General features: G+C 44.1%; 1 protein-coding gene across 2 annotated transcripts in view; it reads right to left on the reverse strand.

The window, feature by feature from the left end:
• The window catches only part of LOC106612894 (neurobeachin), a 305164-nt gene that overhangs the window by 233965 nt on the left and 48068 nt on the right, over positions 1 to 23131 (reverse strand). For both annotated transcript variants that reach the window (XM_045724516.2, XM_045724515.2), the window contains exons 2-6: positions 11019 to 11250; positions 10344 to 10444; positions 9924 to 10019; positions 3563 to 3684; positions 1369 to 1495 (exon numbers count right to left, since the gene is read on the reverse strand). In XM_045724516.2, the coding sequence (XP_045580472.1) occupies positions 1369 to 1495; positions 3563 to 3684; positions 9924 to 10019; positions 10344 to 10444; positions 11019 to 11250 (678 nt within the window). The remainder of the gene's footprint in view (positions 1 to 1368; positions 1496 to 3562; positions 3685 to 9923; positions 10020 to 10343; positions 10445 to 11018; positions 11251 to 23131) is intronic.

The raw sequence follows: 23131 nt of genomic DNA on the forward strand, positions 1-23131 counted from the left end.
CCTACATTTAAAGGAACAGTGACAGGAAATGAGCATTAAATCTGCATGCTACTTCAGAGGCTACATCGGTGTGAATGCGCAAATCTGATATGGGTCACATTGAGTGTGGACAGTCAGAAAAAAATATTGGATACAGAAAGAAAATCTGATTTGGGTAGGGTGGCTGTGTAAACACAGCCTAAAACGCTTGATACATATGACCACAGAGATCATTAAGGGGTTTTCCTGATAGTACCCACATGGCAACAAGCTGGTGGTCAGGCCTCATTCATAACATACTGACCAGATCAATACAGTCCTATAGAGCAGCACCTCAACACACCATCACTCACATATAGGACCTGCGCACTGCTACATAAGCACTCTACTGATCATCAGCTATGTGGCCTGTAAACTGATATAAGCACACTGACCATTGATCACTAGCAGGGTAACTGATGAAACCTGGTCACCCTTGTTGTTTCCACTTGCACGGCTGGACTGCTAGCTTTTCGGTGGCACAAGGGGCTAAGAACGTTTCAGGAGGGTAGTCACGTCTGTTTGCAAGGCAGAGGTCCCTAGTTCTGGTATCGGTTTGAGATGGTACAATTAAGCAAGCACAGTGACGTCCATCAAAGCAGGAGGCTGACGAAATATGGCTTGTCACCTAAAACCCTCACAAACATTTACAGATGCACAACTGAGAGCATCCTGTTGGGCTGTATAACTGCCTGGTATGGCAACTGCACCGCCCACAACCGCAGGGCTCTCCAGAGGGTGGTGTGGTCTGCATAACACAACACTGGGGGCAAACTACCTGCCCTTCAGGACACCTACAGCACCCGATGTCTCAGTTAAGGCCAAAAGATAATCAAGGACAACAACCACCCGAGCCACTGCCTGTTCACCCCGCTATCATCCAGAAGGTGAGGTCAGTACAGGTGCATCAAAGCTGGCACCGAGAGACTGAAAAACAGCTTATATCTCTTCCATCACTGACACAGAGAGGCCGTTGCCTACATACATACTTTAAATCATTGGCCACTAACACATGGATCACTAGTCACTTTATTAATGCCACTTTAATAATGATGTTTATATAAACTTGCATTACTCATCTCATATGTATATACTGTATTCTATACCATCTATTGCATCTTGCCTATACCACTCGGTCATTGCTCATCCATGTATTTATATGTACATATTCTTATTCTATTCCTTTACTTAGATTTGTGTGTATTAGGTAGTTGTTGTGGAATTGTTAGATTACTTGTTGATATTGCTGCACTGTCGGAACTAGAAGCACAAGCATTTCGCTACACTCGCAATAACATCTGCTAACCATGTGTATGTGACCAATAGAATTTGATTTAAAGCATCTCTTACCTTCCTAGGTTGAAAGTCATATTTGACACAGTGCTGGAAGCCTTTGCCTTTAGACTTCAGCGATGTCACGATCAGACAGTTGCCCACGAAATGTGCAGAGTAGCCGATTCCTTTACTGGTGCGAAAGCTGCAAAAGAAACAGTATCAAAATGATGAGGTGCGAACATTACATTTCTAATTTCAGATTGGCTCCCTCGACTTGATGTTTCACATTGTAGATACTCAGGAAAAATGATGCCTTCTCTCACTGAAGTAATGATTATCATGTATCTATCAGGTTTATGTCAACCAAACACAATCCACAGCAGAAGGATAATGAGAGTAACTATTGTGTCTGTTTCTGACTAATTAATGAGAACTTTTCCACTCTGGTCATTACTCTCTTTACCTCGCCCTCTCTCTTCCACTCCCTCTCACATTCTCTCCCAATTCCTCTCACATTCTCTCCCACTCCCTCTCTCATTGTTCCAGGCTGTTCCTCTCCACTACTCTCCTCTCCCTTTCATCTCCTCCCTCCCCTCCTTATACTCCTCTCCAGTCCTCTACTCTCCTCTCCCCTGCTCCACTCGTCTCCTCTCCCCTCCCCTCCTCTCCTCCTCTCTAGGGACTCCTCTCCCTATCTATCTGGAGTAGTGGTTAATAAACTCTTCTCTTGAGGCTATTGATCTCTCTGTTAATTACCCACAATGCACCACCAGACGTGGACTGTGGTGGCCAGACATTAGAGTCTAAATTAATAGTCGTTACCATTGTACCTCCCCCTTACAGCCCATATACCCTGTTTCTGTACCTCCCTCTGCAGCCTGCCTCTGATCCCAGCCTGTACACACACACACCCAAGCTTGTACCAGCCTCCACAGTTCAGACCTGGGATGGTTTTAATCACCTTAATCAGAACTCATTCCTCCTTTATACTGCACTACATCATCAGGAGGAATGGAGTCCTCAGACAGAGCTGCTTATAAACTTGAAACCTTGAAAAGTGGATGAAATGTAATACAACTTGTGGTCATAATCTGCTTACTGATTTAGAGGGAAGGTCAGAGGTCAAACACTAAAGTTACTGGGTCCCCACTGGGCAGACGTCAGTTCAACGTCTAGTTTTGATTTGCATTTGAGTGGTCAACTAACTGAATTCAACAACAACACAAATCTTTGGATTTAGGTTAAAAGTTGGGTGGATAAAATATTAAATTCTCTTACGTTAATTACTTTTTGCAAATCCAATCAGTTGTCCATGTTGATTCAACGTCATCACATTGAATTGTTTTGTTGAAATGATGTACAAACAATGTCGATTGAACCAGTTTTTGCCCAGTGGGTCAGTGCAACAGGTGGGGGGACTGTTTGGGTACTGGTGAAAAGGACAACAGCTTAGATCTCAGAGGTTTCAACCAGGTTGGCTTTGCTAATGATACTGATCAGTAGAGATATGGTTTATATGTCTACTACTCACCAGTAGAGATATGGTTTATATGTACTACTCACCAGCAGAGATATGGTTTATATGTCTACTACTCACCAGCAGAGATATGGTTTATATGTCTACTCACCAGTAGAGATATGGTTTATATGTCTACTACTCACCAGTAGAGATATGGTTTATATGTCTACTACTCACCAGTAGAGATATGGTTTATATGTCTACTACTCACCAGTAGAGATATGGTTTATATGTCTACTACTCACCAGTAGAGATATGGTTTATATGTCTACTACTCACCAGTAGAGATATGGTTTATATGTCTACTACTCACCAGTAGAGATATGGTTTATATGTCTACTACTCACCAGTAGAGATATGGTTTATATGTCTACTACTCACCAGTAGAGATATGGTTTATATGTCTACTACTCACCAGTAGAGATATGGTTTGTCTTTGTCTACTCACCAGTAGAGATATGGTTTATATGTCTACTACTCACCAGTAGAGATATGGTTTATATGTCTACTACTCACCAGTAGAGATATGGTTTGTCTTTGTCTACTCACCAGTAGAGATATGGTTTGTCTTTGTCTACTCACCAGTAGAGATATGGTTTATATGTCTACTACTCACCAGTAGAGATATGGTTTGTCTTTGTCTACTCACCAGTAGAGATATGGTTTGTCTTTGTCTACTCACCAGTAGAGATATGGTTTATATGTCTACTACTCACCAGTAGAGATATGGTTTATATGTCTACTACTCACCAGTAGAGATATGGTTTGTCTTTGTCTACATTGATGTTGTTTAGAGGGTCCATTCTGAACCAGGTGTTGAGAGTGAAGCCGTTCTGGTAAGGCCACTTAGCAATGGGAGGCAGCGCTATGGCCTAGAGAGAGCGAGAGCGAGAGCGAGAGAGAGAGAGACTTATCATAGACTCCAGAGGAAGTGTTATCTCTAAACCAAATAAAGTAACAAACATACTGATATCGTGTGATGGTTCTTTAGATGGATGACTCTATGAAGACAAACACTGGATGGAGACTAATTACTATTTTGCAGAATTAGGAGCCGTTCCCCTGCTTAGACATTGCATGCATCAACCAATGGTTGCATACCACGTCATTGACAGTGCAGTCAGGCACCAGACTGCTTTACCATATTTTTTATTTTACCTTTTTTTAACCTGGTAGGATAGTTCTCATTTACAACTGTGACCTGGCCAAGATAAAGCAAAGCAGTTCGACACATACAACAACAGAGTTACACATGGAATAAACAAACATACAGTCAATAATACCGTACAAAAAGTCTATATACAGTGTGTGCAAGTGAGGTAGGATAAGGGAGGTAAGGCAATAAATAGGCCATGGTGGCGAAGTAATTACAATATAGCAATTAAACACTGGAATGGTAGATGTGCAGAAGATGAATGTGCAAGTAGAGATACTGGGGTGCAAAGGAGCAAGATAAATAAATAAATACAGTATGAGGATGAGGTAGTTGAATGGGCAATTTACAGATGGGCTATGTACAGGTGCAGTGATCTGTGAGCTGCTCTGACAGCTAGTGCTTAAAGCTAGTGAGGGAGCCATGAGTCTCCAGCTTCAGTGATTTTTGCAGTTCGTTCCAGTCATTGGCAGCAGAGAACTGGAAGGAAAGGCGGCCAAAGGAGGAATTGGCTTTGGGGGTGACCAGTGAGATATACCTGCTGGAGCTCGTGCTATGGGTGGGTGCTGCTATGGTGACCAGTGAGCTGAGATAAGGCGGGGCTTTACCTAGCAGAGACTTGCAGATGACCTGGAGCCAGTGGGTTTGGCGACGAGTATGAAGCGAGGGCCAGCCAACGAGAGCGTACAGGTCGCAGTAGTGGGTAGTATATGGGGCTTTGGTAACAAAACGGATGGCACTGTGATAGACTGCATCCAATTTGTTGAGTAGAGTGTTGGAGGCTATTTTGTAAATGACATCGCCGAAGTCGAAGATCGGTAGGACGGTCTGTTTTACGAGGGTATGTTTGGCAGCATGAGTGAAGGATGCTTTGTTGTGAAATAGGAAGCCGAATCTAGATTTAATTTTGGATTGGAGATGCTTAATGTGAGTCTGGAAGGAGAGTTTACAGTCTAACCAGACACCTAGGTATTTGTAGTTGTCCACATATTCTAAGTCAGAACCGTCCAGAGTAGTGATGCTGGACGGGCGGGCAGGTCCGGGCAGCGATCGGTTGAAGAGCATGCATTTAGTTTTACTTGCATTTAAGAGCAGTTGGAGGCCACGGAAGGAGAGTTGTATGACATTGAAGCTCGTCTGGAGGTTAGTTAACCTGATATGGATAGGGGGCAGTATTTTCACGGCCGGATGAAAAAACGGACCCGATTTAAACTGGTTACTACTCTTGCCCAGAAATGAGAATATGCATATTATTAGTAGATTTGGATAGAAAACACTCTGACGTTTCTAAAACTGTTTGAATGGTGTCTGTGAGTATAACAGAACTCATATGGCAGGCAAAAACCTGAGAAAATTCCAAGCAGGAAGTGGAAAGTCTGTGAATTGTAGTTCTTCTTTTGATTCTCTATCGAAACTACAGGATCTGTGCTGTTACGTTGCACTTTCTAAGGCTTCCATTGGCTGTCTAAAGCCTTCAGAAAGTAGATTGAGCCTTCTCCTGTCTGTGGGCAGAGTATAGGAGCTCAGTTACTGAGGGGTCTGCCTGAGGACAAAGAGATTGGATATGCGCGTTCCCGCGAGCACGCTGTTTTTTCTTTTCCTCCTTGAATGAATACACTATTGTCTGGTTGGAATATTATCGCAATTTTACATAAAAAATACCGTAAAAATTGATTTTAAACAGCGTTTGACATGCTTCTAAGTACGGTAATGGAACATTTTGACTTTTTGTGTCTCGAATTGCGCTCACACGTTACCCTTTGGATAGTGACCTGAACACACGAACGGAGGTATTTGGACATAACTATGGATTATTTCGAACAAAAACAACATTTCTCGTGGAAGTAGCAGTCCTGAGAGTGCATTCTGACAAAGATCAGCAAAGGTAATACAATATTTCTAATACTAATTCTGAGTTTAGGTTGGCCCGAACTTGGCGGGTGTCTGAATATACGGGGGCTATTCGATGCAAATGCTAGAACGCCACAGGATGTTTTTGTGCTGGTCAAGGGCAGTCAGGTCTGGAGAGAACCAAGGGCTATATCTGTTCCTGGTTCTACATTTTTTGAATGGGGCATGCTTATTTAAGATGGTGAGGAAGGCACTTTTAAAGAATAACCAGGCATCCTCTACTGACGGGATGAGGTCAATACCCTTCCAGGATACCCGGCCCAGGTCGATTAGAAAGGCCTGCTCGCTGAAGTGTTTTAGGGAGCCTTTGACAGTGATGAGGGGTGGTCGTTTGACCGCAGACCCATTACGGATGCAGGCAATGAGGCAGTAATCGCTGAGATCTTGGTTGAAAACAGCAGAGGTGTATTTGGAGGGCAAGTTGGTTAGGATGATATCTATGAGGGTGCCCGTGTTTACAGATTTGGGGTTGTACATGGTGAGTTCATTGATAATTTGTGTGAGATTGAGGGCATCAAGCTTAGATTGTAGGATGGCCGGGGTGCTAAGCATGTCCCAGTTTAGGTCACGTAGCACCATGAGCTCTGAAGATAGATGGGGGGCAATCAATTCACATATGGTGTCCAGGGCACAGCTGGGGGCAGAGGGTGGTCTATAGCAAGCGGCAACGGTGAGAGACTTGTTTCTGAAAAGGTGGATTTTTAAAAGCAAAAGCTCGAATTGTTTGGGTACAGACCTGGATAGTAAGACAGAACTCTGCAGGCTATCTCTGCAGTAGATTGCAACACTGCCCCCTTTGGCAGTTCTATCTTGTCGTAAAATGTTATAGTTTGGGATGGAAATGTCAGGGTTTTTGGTGGTCTTCCTAAGCCAGGATTCAAACATGGCTAGGACATCCGGGTTGGCAGAGTGTGCTAATGCAGTGAATAAAACAAACTTAGTGAGGAGGCTTCTAATGTTAACCTCTCTTGGGTAGTAGGCAGTATTTTGAAGTTTGGATGACAAACCTACCCAAAGTAAACTGCCTGTTACTCAGGCCCAGTTTCCAAAACTGTTAAAATAATGTCTGTGAGTATAACAGAACTGATATGGCAGGCGAAAACCTGAGGAAAATCCATCCAGGAAGTGGGATATTTTTGATGTGGGTACTTTTCTATTGAATGCCTGTACAGTATGTATTTGGATAGGACCCAAATTGCAGTTCCTATGGCTTCCACTAGATGTCAACAGTCTTTAGACATTGTTTCAGGCTTATATTCTAAAAAACGAGGAAGAATGAGAACATTGTTTCAGTGGACTCTAAATGAATCAGAGCTGTTTTAAGCACGTGGCCGATTGCGCGCCGTTCGTTGTTTTTCTTTTCTATTGAAGACGCTATTGTCCGGTTGAAATATTATCAATTATTTAGACAATAGACAACCTGAGGACTAATTATAAACATCGTTTGACATGTTTCGATACACTTTACAGGTACTATTAGGATGTTTTCGTCTGCATGTCGTGACCACCTTTGAGCCAGTGGATTACTGAAAGAAAACCCGTCAACAAAACAGTTGTTGGCACATAAAGAGGGACTTTATCGAACAAAACGAACATTTATTGTGTATCATGGACTCTTGTGACTGCAAACATATGAAGATCATCAAAGGTAAGTGATTAATTTTATCGCCATTTCTGACTTTTGTAATTCCTTTACTTGGTTGAAATATGTTTATATGCTTTTGTAAGCGGGGTGCTGTTCTCAGATAATCGCATGGTATGCTTTCGCCGTAAAGCCTTTTTGAAATCTGACACAGCGGCTGGATTAACAAGAAGTTTATCTTTAAGCCTATGTATAACACTTGTATATTTTATGAATGTTTATTATGAGTATTTCTGTATTTTGAATTTGGTGCTCTGCAATTTCACTGGATGTTGGCCAGGTGGGACACTACCACCCCACCTGCCCATAAGAAGTTGTTTAACATGCATGGAACCAAGGCTTTTACGGTTACAGAAGTCAACAAATGAGAGCACCTGAGAAGTAGGAGTGGAGCTAGGCACTTCAGGGCCTGGATTAACCTCTACATCACCAGAGGACCAGGGGAGGAGTAGGATAAGGGTACGGCTAAAGGCTATCTAAACTGGTCGTCTAGCACATTCAGAACAGAGAGTAAAAGGAGCAGTTTTCTGGGCGCGATATAGATTCAAGGCATAATGTACAGACAAAGGTATGGTAGGATGTGAGTACATTGGGGGTAAACCTAGGCATTGAGTAATGATGAGAGAGATATTGTCTCTAGAGACGTTTAAACCAGGTGATGTCACCTCATATGTGGGAGGTGGAACTAAATGGTTGGTTAAGGCATATTGAGCAGGGCTAGAGGCTCTACAGTGAAATAAGACAATAATCACTAACCAGGACAGTAATGGACAAGGCATATTGATATTAGGGAGAGGCATGCGTAGCCGAGTGATCATAGGGGTCCAGTGAGTGGTTGGGCTGGCTGGAGACACTGCGATTCAGACAGCTAGCAGGTCGGGGCTATTAAGCTAGCAGAAGGACCTTAGAGGGATGTCGAGACTCCATGTGCGGTGACGTCGATAGACCAGTCGTGATGGATTAGTAGGGTTCCAAGTAGCAGAGGGGTCCAAGTCCAATAGGCAAAATAGGTATAGTGGCCCAAGAAATTGGCCGATGGATCTATTCAGCTAACAGTCCAATATGCTCTAAACAGCTAGCGGGCCGCTGCTAGCAGGCTAGCAGATGGGCATTCAGGGGACGTCGCGACGGAGGGGCCTGTTGGAAAAAACCCTCGGCCAGATTACATCGGTAGTCCAGTCGTGATGGATAAGCAGGGCTTCGTTGAGTAAAAGGGGCCCAGGCCAATTGACAAAATAGGTATAGTGGCGCGAGAAATTGGCCGATGGGCCTATTAGCTAACAGTCCGATATGCTCTAGACAGCTAGCGGGCCGTGGCTAGCAGGGTAGCAGATGGGCATTCAGGGGACGTCGCAACGTAGGGGCCAGTTGAGTACCCCCTCAAGCAGATTACGTTGGTAGTCCAGTCGTGAAGGATCGGCAGGGCTCCGTGCACCGTACCGGCAGTAGAAGGGGTCCGGGTATTGTAGCACAGGAGTGGCTGATGGGCCTCTTCAGCTAGCCGGGAGATGGGCCTAGCATGGGCTAGCTCCAGGTTAATTGGTGCTTTCTTCGGGACAGACGTTAGCCAGGAGTAGTCACTCGGATTGCAGCTAGCTAGCTGCGATGATCCAGGTGAAAAGGTTCAGAGCTTGCGGTAGGAATCCAGGGATATGGAGAGAAAATAGGTCCGTTATGCTCTGGTTTGAATCGCGTTGTACAAACTGGCGAGAGCTTTGCGAGCTAAAGGTTAGTTGCTGACCTCTAGCTGTGGTTAGCTGACTACTAGCTAGTAGCTAGTGAGCTGGCTCGCTTCTGTTGGGGGATTCCGGTTCCGAGGTAAATAAAAATACTTTAGAAAAAACAGATCCACACCCCATTGGGTGAGGCGGGTTGCAGGAGACTATTTTGAAGTTGAGGTTTAGAAAAATATAAAAAAGATATGCGAAGAAAAATATGTAAAAAGATATACACATGGGAGACGACAAGACTAAGGACAAAGACGTCTGACTGCTACGCCATCTTGGATTAATTGTTTTATGTGATAATGTGGTTAGCTGATACGTAAAATACCTATCCAGGCGTTGTAAGATCTGGCATGCATCAGCAACCCCTGGGCAGAGGAACGTGCCCTTTATAATGAACTGACCATATCTACAGCCATGCATCAACTCAACTGCTTCCTGTTCACTTACAACAATTAATGAACATCTGACCAATCAGAACAGAAAAGGGTAGGCGCTAGGTAGATAATCAATTACAATTCCAAACAGCTGATTCCTCGTATTATAGAACAGTGACTGATACGTACAGTTGATGTATAACTTTATTCACCTAATCACACAAACAAAACATACTTTTTTGTGTAAAATAAGAGGGAATGTCCACATCACCAGGCTAGCCCAGCCCAGCGTGTAAAGTCTTACCGCAGCACTGCGTCCGGGGAAGTTGAAGAAAGTGTCTGGACCGTGTCTCTGAGGCATCTGGTTCAGAACAGACAGCAGCTTCACTGCATGCCTCGGCTGAAGAGGAGAGATGGTGGTAGGAGAGAGGAGAAGAGATGGAGGGAGGAGAGAGAGAAGAGATGGCGAGACGAGAGAGAGAAGAGATGGCGAGAATAGAGAGAGAGAAGAGACAGAGAGGAGACATGAAGGGACATAAAGGGAAGAGAGAAGAAATGAGGGAAGAGATGAGGAAAGAGAGAAAGAAGTGATGTATGGATGAGATGGAGAGAACATTGTACATGAGCCATGTTCATCACATACAACAGATTATTATAACCCCAACTTGTAACCTCTCCTTCTCCTCCCATGACTTACCCAGAGTCCTCTACTCCTACAACTTACCCAGAGTCCTCGGTCTCCCCTCAGCATACTGAACAGCAGTTTGAGCTCCTTCACTGTGATGCTGTAGCTGGCCAGCACTCCTAACATATCCACCAGCAGGTCTACAGACACACACACACACACACACACACACACACACACACACACACACACACACACACACACACACACACACACACACACACACACACACACACACACACACACACACACACACACGTTGAGTGGGTACTTCAATTTCCTCACTGGCAGATAGGGGTTAATTATTTATTGTAAAAAATCCACAATAGAAACATGCCCTCATATTTCACAATAGAATTAAAAAGAGTTGAAAAGTGCCAAGCCTTTAGTTTGCCATCTGAAATTAAATTTTCCTCTAAACTGCAATTCAGTCTCATTATGAAACACACTGTGACTAATGATATTTTCTCTTTTCAATCTTTCCTCTCCTTTAAGCCAGAGGAATTTCAATATGCTTAAAATATTAACTTAATCCACATCCATCCACCTAGCACGCTGCAGTGGGTACTGTACTAAAGGGCTTACTATAGGCACCTGGCCATGGAACAAGCTCTATGGACTATTTTGTGTGTGTGTGTGTGTGTTTGTGTGCATGCGCGCGTGTGCCTGCTTGCGTGTGCCTGCTTGCGTACATGCTTGCGTATGTTCCTTTACCTGCGATCATGTCGTCAACGGAGCTCATCTTCAGCAGCACCTGCTCTATGAGGCCCACCTCAGTGCTGGTCTGGAGGTTACGGACACTCTTCCTGAGGATGGCTGTGAACATGGACCACACCTCAGCCTGGCAGGTCACATCACAGTGCTCCAACAGCTCTACCATACAGCCCAGGCTCTCTGCCGCCGCTATGATGAAGTTCTGCTCCAGGTCAAACTCACCCCCCACCAGCTGGAGAGGAGAGGTGTAGGGAGGGGAGGGAGAGGAGGGAAGGGATGGAGAGGGAGTATGAGATTAACAGATATGATTGCCAGTTCAGTAAGAGAGAGGTGGCCTTTTCCTCTACGAGACAGTGATTGTATTACAAAAGGCTCAGAAATACGAAGGGTTGTAATGTAAAATCCCATGTTGGTTGGAAAGTGGAAGGGAAGGGGCTTACCGATCAACCAACAATCCATATTTCTATTCTTGAAGCTCAACAGGCAATTAATTGGTCGCCTCTAGTAGCGCGAACACAGAGAACACATGGTACAGAGGCTGCATCCTGACTGGTGGGCATGGAAGCAGGCATGCAGAAAATAGGGTCAGAAACTCTCCAGGTACCATCACTGGGACTGACAGGGCAAAGCCTGCAGGAAATAAGGTAAGATCTAATAGCAGATCTAACGAAAGAGAGAGAGAGCGAAAGCGCGTGAGAGAGAGAGAGGGGGAGGGTAATAAGCAATCTGATGTGGTTCAATGGCCAAGCTGTTCAGAAAACCGACCTCTATAAAGCAGAGCTTACAGTAACAAACCCTTGCTAAATATAGACCGTGTTCACACTGTTGCACAATGAACAGACTACCTGGGTCCAACAAAACGCACAGGTCCTCTCATCTCCCTACCCCACCATCTTCTCTTCTCCTCTTCTTCTATCCTCTCCTCACCCATGTATTATCCTCGCTACTCTGCTTTGTCTTTTCATTTATTTATCACTCATTCTATTTTGGTAGAACTCAGCTCCAGTTGTCACACCCTGATCTGTTTCACCTGTCTTTGTGCTTGTCTCCACCCCCCTCCAGCTGTCGCCCACCTTCACATTATCCCCTGTGTATTTATACCGGTGTTCTCTGTTTGTCTATTGCCAGTTCGTCTTGTCTTGTCTTGTCTTACCAGCGTGCTTCCCCGTCTTCCTTTTTCTCAAGTCCATTTTCCTAGTTTTCCATGCCCTGACCCTGAGCCTGTTTTCAATAAATCATCTGAGAACTGTACTATCCGCCTACCGTGTCCGCATCTGGGTCATATCCTGAGTCGTGATACCAGTAGTAATTTTTCTGTTATAAAAGGCACCAATGTGTACCTACCTGTCTGGTACTAGAGTACAGGGCCCAGGGAAAGTATTCCTGTGGAATTTAACATCTTGACAAAAACTTTCTTTTCAATGAGAGGAATTGATTTTCAGAGAAGACTGCAGTTGAAGTTAGGATAAAAACAGGACCGGATCAATCATGTTTATTTACTTTCTTCTCTACACCAGAGAACCAGGATTCTGACTAAGAACTAGCTTCTCCATTACATTGTGGATTGAGCAAACAACCTCAACATTTTTACTGCAAATACATTGGCACACTAGTAAGCTATGGTATAGAGAGAGATATGCATGAATCTTTGTATCTCTCTCTCCTACAGTACCTCTCCATCCCTCCCTCCATTCACAGACAGTAAGTAGCAGACTAATTACAGTTTTACATCCTAGTAATCTGCAGCCATTGTGCTCAGAGAGGAGAGGAGGAGAGGTATAGATGAAGACATGGGATGCGTCCCCAATGACACCCTATTCCCTATTTAGTGCTCTGGTTAAAAGTCTCTGGTCAAAAGTAGTGCACTAAATAGGGAATAGAGTGGCATTTGAGATGTAAATATGGACACAGATTAGCCATTTAGGCTGTGTTTAAACAGGCAGCCCAATTCTGATATTTTTTCACTAATTGGTCTTTCGACCAATCAGATCAGCTCTGAAAAAGATCTGATGTGAAAAGATCTGGTGTGATTGGTCAAAATAACAATTAGTGGAAAAAAGATCAGAATTGGGATGCCTGTCTAAATGAAGCTTTCAGCCTCTCACTCACATAGCCAGTCAGACTGTTAGAGTAATTATACCAGTCATTACACACACCACTTTAACCGCTTCAACTGGCTCAACCATGCTACAGCATAATCAATGCTAAGAACTCAATGGAAGAAAATGTATACAGGTATCCTTGTATACATTTAGCTTGAAAGTTTGTTTAAACTATACGTAAGAAGAACTTGAGGGTTGTCAAAGACTCATCAGATTCAGAAATCTAGGTACATTGTGTAAGCCTGAGGTATGCCAGAGGCAAGGAAAGTTAACATGATGTACATTGGATGTACTGTACAGCAGTAGAGCTGAATGTCAGCATTCTAAACTCCAGGGTTGTGTCCTAAATAGCACCCTATTCCCTATATAGTGCACTACTTTTGACCAGAGCCATTTGAGACATCAAAAATGGAATTAGGGTGCTCCTATAAACTAGTGAGAGGACAGCAGAGAGGAGAGAGCAGAGAACAAGGACACAGGGAGTCTAATCATCAACAAAACCTTGAAGTTGAAAATAACAAGTTGTGCAGTGCAAAGCCTTTTTTTACAGTGTGATGGGGTATCTTTAATTGATCACGATCTGCTGGTTGGATGAAAGACAGAATAACTACTTTTTAACCTGAAATGTTTAGTATGCATAGCAGTGCCACTGCTTCTATTAGCAGAATAACACTTTCATTTACAATCTCTTTCTGGATTAAAAACCATCTTCAAATCAGATTCTTGATTAGGTCCCACAATCACCCAGGCGCCAGATGTCTCTGTGTGAGTAGCTGCATTAAGAATGAGCAGAATGTATAATGAGCAGAATCTATATTGGAAACATACAGTCTGGTTACACATAACAATGTACCTCATCCACCATCTAAGATTACAGTATCTGTTAAGGATTACTGGAAGCAACAGGCTACATATAGCTATAGATGGCAGTTTAGCTTAACATAATATGCGATGAGAAAAACAACAACATTCCATATGGGCAGTGACAGAAATTATACACATTTCAATTTAACTCTACAGTACCACTCACTTTCTCTCACTACAACCTCTCCCTCTCTCCCTATCCCCTCTCACGCTCAGTCTCTACCCCTCCCCACCTCTCCTTCACTCTATTCGCTCCATCTTTCTGTGTATTAAACTCCTGACCATTGATCTCTGTTACACTTAACATCCTGATCAGTGATTAGTTCCTTTCTCCTGACTGCATCTTGGCAGGATTACGAACCAGAAACAGAGAGAGAGAGAGGGGGTGGGAGATAGAGAGAGAGAAACTCTTGGTCACCATGGTGACGGCAGTAGGTTGGACTAGAAACGTAATCTTCTGTAGGTTTCCAGTCTAAACAGTGGACAGCAAATCGGGTTAAAAAAAATAGAAGTGAATTCCTATTTTCAGCTGTTGGTGAGAATAAACAGAGGAGAGAAGGAGAAGGAGGAGGAATATCTGTGCATTATGTCAAGATCAATAATAGAAGAGATACACAGCTGCTCCATACTAAGAGTCATCCCATTGTGAAGGCTCAGGCTATACTGCTGTATCCAGCATCAGAGTACATCAGCGTAAGCAGACAAAAAATGCTGGTGTGTTGTTTCTGTTTCCTTGTCATCCTTAATAAAAAAATAAAAGCTGGTGGACTTTGACATTCAGTTCTTCCATTGGTGCAGCAGAGAATGAGTGCAGCAGCAAACCTTCTGGAAAATAATTTGACGAATAGCTCAAAGATCAGAAAAAGGCTCACAGATTGGTTGATGATTGTGTCTGTACCCTGTGTGCCTACACCAAGTCACAGTGATAATAGGACAGCACAAGACCAGGGCTGTTTCCAAAATTGGTACCATATTCCCTTTATACTGCACTACATAGGGAATTGGATGTCATTTGGGACACAACCCAGGGCTAGAGCAGAATGGATCAGGTCAGCCTGATAGTGTGTAAAGTACTTAAGCCTCTCTCTCTGTCTCTCTGACACTGTGACATGTACAGTACTGTTCAGTACTCTGCAGGAGTGGGATCTAACACAGCCACTCCAGTAGTCTGAGGGAGTAAACCCAGGGCTCTTCTCTCCCTCTTCGAGACCTGACAAAATGTCACGACTAGAAAGGTCAGGCTCCTGCTCAGCCCAGTCCAAGCACTTCACTGTCCTGACACCACAATGGTGGAACCAGCTTCGCCCTGAAGCTAGGACAGCAGTGTCCTTGCCCAATGTTACCTCAACATTTGTGGGGCACTGAGCAAATTGTAGGTCTTGTGAGCGGAAACTTGAACGTTGTGAGTATTTTGTGCAACTTCCGGCACGCGTTTAACAGTGAAGACTGAGGCTTTACAGTTATAGACAGTAGCCAATAGGCTATTGTGGCTATTTGAGCATAATGTAGGTCTACCAACAAAACCAAAGCAAATCCCATAACATTTTCACATTGAAATAGCTTTTGATTTCTATGATATGGGACGACCCACCCACTCTGTCTGTTGAATTCCTTCTCTTTGCTCTTGTTTTCCTTAATAGGATGTCGGTGGGCGGAGCCGGGAGGGTTATCAGCAAAATGGGACACACCTGGGCTCAACCAAACATTGAATTAATAAAGCTGCATACAAACATGTCCTCTTTTTTACTTTCTTGAGTAAGGCAGCTCCAAAATGCAGGCGTTTCAGCCTAGCTCAGTGCTTTCTATGCTGGTGGTGCAGCCAGTGGGAAAATACAGAGCATAGGTGTTGGTAATGTTCTCTAGTTGCGCCATGATTAGCTCAGTGTTCTGTCACCCTTAGAGTCTAAGGGTGTTCTACCACCCTTAGACTTGGTGGTGACACAATTCAACTCCCTTGGGTGCGGCCATAGAGTTACACTAGAAGTGCCCATCCAAGAAGGCTAAAGATCATTGGTCACAGATAAAATTATGTCAAATCCTGTTATATCTACAGTAGCTTTGATTGGACTGATGTAAACATCATACTTTCAAAATCTTAGCTAGCAGTCATCATCATGAATCAAGTCGACAAATTTACTGGCAAATCATTTTTAATCCTTGTCATATGAAGATAAATAATGATAATAAATTATAGATAAAATGTATAGGTGCTCATCGCCCATTGGACATAAACATTACACAACAAGTTGGCAATCGCAAATTCAATAATGAGTGGTTTGGAAGTAGTCAGTAAAAGTGTCTAACTGCAAGCATTGCAATGCAATCCCTAGTCTGCTATTCAGTGGAGTGGCTGCATGGTCCCAAATCTGGGATTACATTGGCCATGCTGTCAAAACAACTGTTAACTCGGAACTGCGAAAACTTGACTTCAGTGAGTTCAAGACTGGAAATTCTGGAAAAAACGAGCTCCGACTGGGAAATACGTTTTGAACGGTCATCCAACTCGGAATTGTAAATCAAATCGCCAATGGTTGATCTATATAGTGCAAACTAATGGGGCGAACTCATTGAAGTTCAATCTCTTGTGTCTCTGCGTGGCATGGCATTTCTACTGTGCGGCAGTCCTGGAGGTGGTGCACAGTTTAGAGTGAACATTGTCCCTGCCCATCTTACGAAAAAATCTGAATCCCTACCTCTTCAAAGAGTATCTTAAATAATCCCACAGCACCCCCCCTCGCACCACCTCCTCATGCCCGACCCTGACCACTCGCACTTGACTAAGTAAGAGAGGGATATAGAGATGGAGAGGCAGAGAGAAGGAAAGAGAATAAGAGAGAGGAGGAAAGAGAGTCAGGGAGAGGAGGAAAGAGAGTCAGGGAGAGGAGGAAAGAGTCAGGGAGAGTGGGGGAAAGAGTCAGGGAGAGTGGGGGAAAGAGTCAGGGAGAGTGGGGGAAAGAGTCAAGGAGTGGGGGAAAGAGTCAGGGAAAGAGAGAGAGTCAAGGAGAGGGGGGAAAGAGTGAGGGAGAGGGAGAAAGAGAGCGAGGGAGGGAGAGGGGGAAAGAGAGAGAGTGAGAGGGTGAGAGGGGGAAAGAGAGAGAGGGAGAGGGGGAAAGAGAGCGAGGGAGAGGGGGAAAGAGAGCGAGGGAGAGGGGGAAAGAGCGAGGGAGAGGGGGAAAGAGAGCGAGAGAGCGAGGGAGAGGGGGAAAGAGAGCGAGGGAGAGGGGGAAAGAGAGCGAGGGAGAGAGGGAAAGAGAGCGAGGGAGAGAGAGAGAGATTAGATATAGAAATGGGTTTATTGCTCCTGATTAATCGGCTGAACATCGCTAATGAACAACACTGTGAGCAACACACACACATGGTGTGTCTGCCAGACTGTGTAGTAGTGTGAATAGTAGGACACCACAGCTGCTCTGATGCTCTGGGGACTAGAACCACTTCCTCATTCCAATATAATGTAAATGAATTCATTCATTTGCATAACTGGCAGAACAGCCTTGTGCGAGTAAATGCACCAGGCAAAACCCACAAATTAAACCCCCTTTTGTAGCTGTCATGGTCTATACTCTAATCAGCAGGACGTCAACGTCATACACACACCAAAACACATATATGGTGTAGTCCCAACGTACTAGCAATGTAACACCAGAAAGGAAATAGTCTTTTAAACAGCAGCTTTGATGAATGTGTGTAAACTAGGCCATGATGCTACTGTGAACAGAGCACATATCTGAGAGCCCAGTTACACACTGTAACGAGCCACAAGCCACAACCCACCTCCTGCTTCCTGCTTCCTGCCTGCTGCAGTCAAACCTTCCCTCTCCTCCTTGCTGATCATCGCTACATCATCCAGACACCTGATCCTCTTGGCTTAAACTACACATCTGCTGTCGGGGGGGGGGGGGGGGGGGGGTTTGGGGGTCAGAGTTTCTCAACACAGTTTTGTTCCAGCCCTGCACACGCACACTTAATCAAAGGGCTAGATGATGAGTTGAGTGGTTGAATCATTGCGCAGGGCTAGAGCAACAATGTGTGCACTGAACCGGAGAGTAGGGACGGCAGTGAAATGTTAATGCACGAGAGCTTTGTGCAGCACTGGGAAACAGCAGAGCCCAGCGAGGTAGTGTGACTGGATTACAGATTAACATGCAGCATGTGATCATGATCACACCGGGGTGGACAAACACACAGGAACAACACAAAGGACAGGTCAACACTCTGTTGAAACACTAGAGATTAGAGGATTAGTGATTACAGTCATATTATTGTTGAGACATACACACATGATCCTGTCTGATCTATACAGTATAATCTTCTCCATGCATTTATGTGGACATATAGATGGTCCAGAATGATCAACTCCACCCCTCAGTCAGGTGTGATCTATGGCAGATCTATTTAGAGTTAATGGGGCATCACATTGCTCTGCTCCCTGACCCCTGACCCAGCATCATTAACACCTGGCCCGCCCCTGTTCATCATGAGAAAAAAGATGTCTGTCCATGTGTGGGAGTTTCTACCTCCCTTGCTACTACACGCACATACATGCACACACACACGCACCCTCTTCCTCCTGTCCTCCCCCATCCTGCACTCCTCCAGGCCTGTAGCATTCTATCATCTGATTCAGTTGCTGCAATTACTTTTAGGAAATATTATATCAAATCAGCAGTCCCTTTGTGAGGGCTAAAAGGACCTGAGTGATTTATTGAACAGGAACAGAACTGGAAGGTAGTCCCTAGAGAGGGAAGAGAGAAGAAGGAGAGAGGGAGGAAAGAGGGAGTCTAATTACCAGGGAGGAGAGAGTGAGAGGAAGAGGGATAGAAGGGGAGAGAGGGAGGAGAGATGGAGGAGACAGGGACTGGGGAAGAACAGCAGTAGTTTAATCACCTTCTCTCCACATAATAAATCAGGGGAAAATGAAAGATTTTAAATCCCAGCCTGTTCGATTTATCTAGCTTAATGCTTACTGCTAACATTACCTGTAGAAGCACGAGTGTCATGACATTGACTATTTGAAAGGAAATAAAATAAATTCCATATAATATTGTAATAATTGGAATGTTCTATTATTGTCAAAGGAACACAAGAAGATTATCAAGGTAACCATAAATCCTGGAAAGAAACCATTGTATCAAAACCCAATCCACCCTACAATGCAATTAGAGGAGAAAGGAAATCTAGCAGATCTCTAGAGGAGCCTTGATGATGTGCCATGACCAATAGTGGCTACAATTTCGATTTGTTTAACACTTTTTTGGTTACTACATGATTCTATATGTTATTTCATAGTTTTGATGTCTTCACTATTATTCTACAATGTAGAAAATAGTAAAAAAAAGAAAGAAAAATGCTTGAATGAGTAGGTGTATCCAAACTTTTGACTGGTACTGTATACAGTGCCTTGCAAAAGTATTCATCCCCCTTCGTGTTTTTCCTGTTTTGTTGCATTCCAACCTATAATTAAATAGATTTTTATTTGGATTTCATGTAATGGACATACACAAAATAGTCCAAATTGGTGATGTGAAATGAAAAAAATAACTTGTTTCAAAAAATTCCAAAAAATATAAAATTGAAAAGTGGTGTGTGCATATGTATTCACCCCCTTTTCTATGAAGCCCCTAAATAAGATCTGGTGCAACCAATTACCTTCAGAAGTCACATAATTTGTTAAATAAAGTCCACCTGTGTGCAATCTAAGTGTCACATGATCTGTCACATGATCTCAGTATATGGGACAGATATATATATATATATATATATATATATATATATATATATATATATATATATATATATATATATATACTGCTCAAAAAAATAAAGGGAACACTTAAACAACACATCCTATATCTGAATGAAAGAAAAAAATATTTTTTCTTTACATAGTTGAATGTGCTGACAACAAAATCACACAAAAATAATCAATGGAAATCCAATTTATCAACCCATGGAGGTCTGGATTTGGAGTCACACTCAAAATTAAAGTGGAAAACCACACTACAGGCTGATCCAACTTTGATGTAATGTCATTAAAACAAGTCAAAATGAGGCTCAGTAGTGTGTGTGGCCTCCACGTGCCTGTATGACCTCCCTACAACGCCTGGGCATGCTCCTGATGAGGTGTCGGATGGTCTCCTGAGGGATCTCCTCCCAGACCTGGACTAAAGCATCCGCCAACTCCTGGACAGTCTGTGGTGCAACGCAGCGTTGGTGGATGGAGCGAGACATGATGTCCCAGATGTGCTCAATTGGATTCAGGTCTGGGGAACGGGCGGGCCAGTCCATAGCATCAATGCCTTCCTCTTGCAGGAACTGCTGACACACTCCAGCCACATGAGGTCTAGCATTGTCTTGCATTAGGAGGAACCCAGGGCCAACCGCACCAGCATATGGTCTCACAAGGGGTCTGAGGATCTCATCTCGGGAACCTAATGGCAGTCAGGCTACCTCTGGCGAGCACATGGAGGGCTGTGCAGCCCCCCAAAGAAATGCCACCCCACACCATGACTGACCCAGCGCCAAACCGGTCATGCTGGAGGATTTTGCAGGCAGCAGAACGTTTTCCACGGCATCTCCAGACTCTGTCACGTCTGTCACGTGCTCAGTGTGAACCTCCTTTCATCTGTGAAGAGCACAGGGCGCCAGTGGCGAATTTGCCAATCTTGGTGTTCTCTGGCAAATGCCAAACGTCCTGCACGGTGTTGGGCTGTAAGCACAACCCCCACCTGTGGACGTCGGGCCCTCATACCACCCTCATGGAGGTTGTTTCTGACTGTTTGAGCAGACACATGCACATTTGTGGCCTGCTGGAGGTCATTTTGCAGGGCTCTGGCAGTGCTTCTCCTGCTCCTTCTTGCACAAAGGCGGAGGTAGTGGTCCTGCTGCTGGGTTGTTGCCCTCCTACGGCCTCTTCCTCGTCTCCTGATGTACTGGCCTGTCTCCTGGTAGCGCCTCCATGCTCTGGACACTACACTGACAGACACAGCAAACCTTCTTGCCACAGCTTGCATCGCTCCGTCTCATGCTACCACTAGAGTGAAAGCACCGCCAGCATTCAAAAGTGACCAAAACATCAGCCAGGAAGCATAGGAACTGAGAAGTGGTCTGTGGTCCCCACCTGCAGAACCACTCCTTTATTGGGGGTGTCTTGCTAATTCCCTATAATTTCCACCTGTTGTCTATTCCATTTGCAGAACAGCATGTGAAATTCATTGTCAATCAGTGTTGCTTCCTAAGTGGACAGTTTGATTTCACAGAAGTGTGATTGACTTGGAGTTACATTGTGTTGTTTAAGTGTTCCCTTTATTTTTTTGAGCAGTATATATATATATATATATATACATACACCTGTTCTGAAAGGTCCCAGAGTCTGCAACACCACTAAGCAAGGAGGCACCATAAAGACCAAGGAGCTCTCCAAACAGGTCAGGGACAAAGTTGTGGAGAAGTACAGATCAGGGTTGGGTTCTAAAAACATATCCGAAACTTTGAACATCCCACAGAGCACCATTAAATCCATTATTAAAAAATGGAAAGAACATGGCACCAGAACAAACCTGCCAAGAGAGGGCCACCCACCAAAACTCACGGACCAGGCAAGAAGGGCATTAATCAGAGAGGTAACAAAGAGACCAAAGATTACCCCGAAGGAGCTGCAAAGCTCCACAGTGGAGATGGGAGTATCTGTCCATAGGCCCACATTAAACTGTACACTCCACAGAGATGGGCTTTACGGAAGAGTGGCCAGAAAAAAGTCTAAAAGCCTGCTTAAAGAAAAAAATAAGCAAACACATTTGGTGTTTGCCAAAAGGCATGAGGGAGACTCCCCAAACATATGGAAGAAGGTACTCTGGTCAGGTTAGACTAAAATTGAGCTTTTTGGTCATCAAGGAAAATGCCATGTCTGACGCAAACCCAACACCTCCCATCACCCTGAGAACACCATCCCCACAGTGAAGCATGGTGGTGGCAGCATCATGTTGTGGGGATGTTTTTCATCAGCAGGGACTGGGAAACTGGCTAGAACTGAAGGAATGATGGATGGCGCTAAATACAGGGAAATTCTTGAGGGAAACCTGTTTCAGTCTTCCAGAGATTTGAGACTAGGACGGAGGTTCACCTTCCAGCAGAACAATGACCTTAAGCATACTGCTAAAGCAACACTCGAGTGGTTTAAGGGGAAACATTTAAATGTCTTGGAATGGCCTAGTCAAAGCCCAGACCTCTATCCAATTGAGAATCTGTGGTATGACTTAAAGATTGCTGTACCCCAGCGGAACCCATCCAACTTGAAGGAGCTGGAGCAGTTTTGCCTTGAAGAATGGGGAAAAAATCCCAATGGCGAGATGTGCCAAGCTTATAAAGACATACCTCTATAAACTAGCAGCTGTAATTGCTGCAAAAGGTGGCTCTACAAAGTATTGACTTTGGGGGGGTAAATAGTTATGCACGCTGAAGTTTTCAGTTTACTTGTTTTATTTAGTTTGTTTCACAATAAAAAATATTTTGCATCTTCAAAGTGGTAGGCATGTTGTGTAAATCAAATGATACAAACCCTGAATTTTAATTCCAGGTTGTAAGGCAACAAAATAGGAAAAAAACCATGGGGGGTGAATACTTTCGCAAGTATTCACCCCCCATATATATATATATATACACACACATACACACACAAAAGTATGTGGACACCCCTTCAATAGAGTGAATTTGGTATTTCAGCCACATTGGTGGCTGACAGGTGTATAAAATTGAGCACACAGCCATGCAATGGCCATAGACAAATGTTGGCAGTGGAATAGCCTTATTGAAGACCTCTGTGACTTTCAACTTGGCACCGTTATATGATGCCTCCTTTCCAACAAGTCAGTTTGTCAAATTTCTGCTCTGCTAGAGCTGCCGCTGTCAACAGACAGTGCTGTTATTGTGAAGTGGAAATGTCTAGGAGCAACAACAGCTAAGCCGCGAAGTGGTAGGCCACACAAGCTAACAAAACAGGGCTGCTGAGTGCTGAAGCGCGTAGCTCAAACAAATAGTCTGTCCACGGTTGCAACGCTCACTACCGAGTTCCAAACTGCCACCGGAAGCAAAATCAGCAAAATAACTGTTTGTTGGGAGCTACATGAAATGGGTTTCCATGGCCGGCAG

This window comes from Salmo salar, chromosome 09, assembly GCF_965601325.2.
Source record: "Salmo salar chromosome 09, fSalSal1, whole genome shotgun sequence".
Classification (NCBI taxonomy): Eukaryota; Metazoa; Chordata; class Actinopteri; order Salmoniformes; family Salmonidae; genus Salmo; species Salmo salar.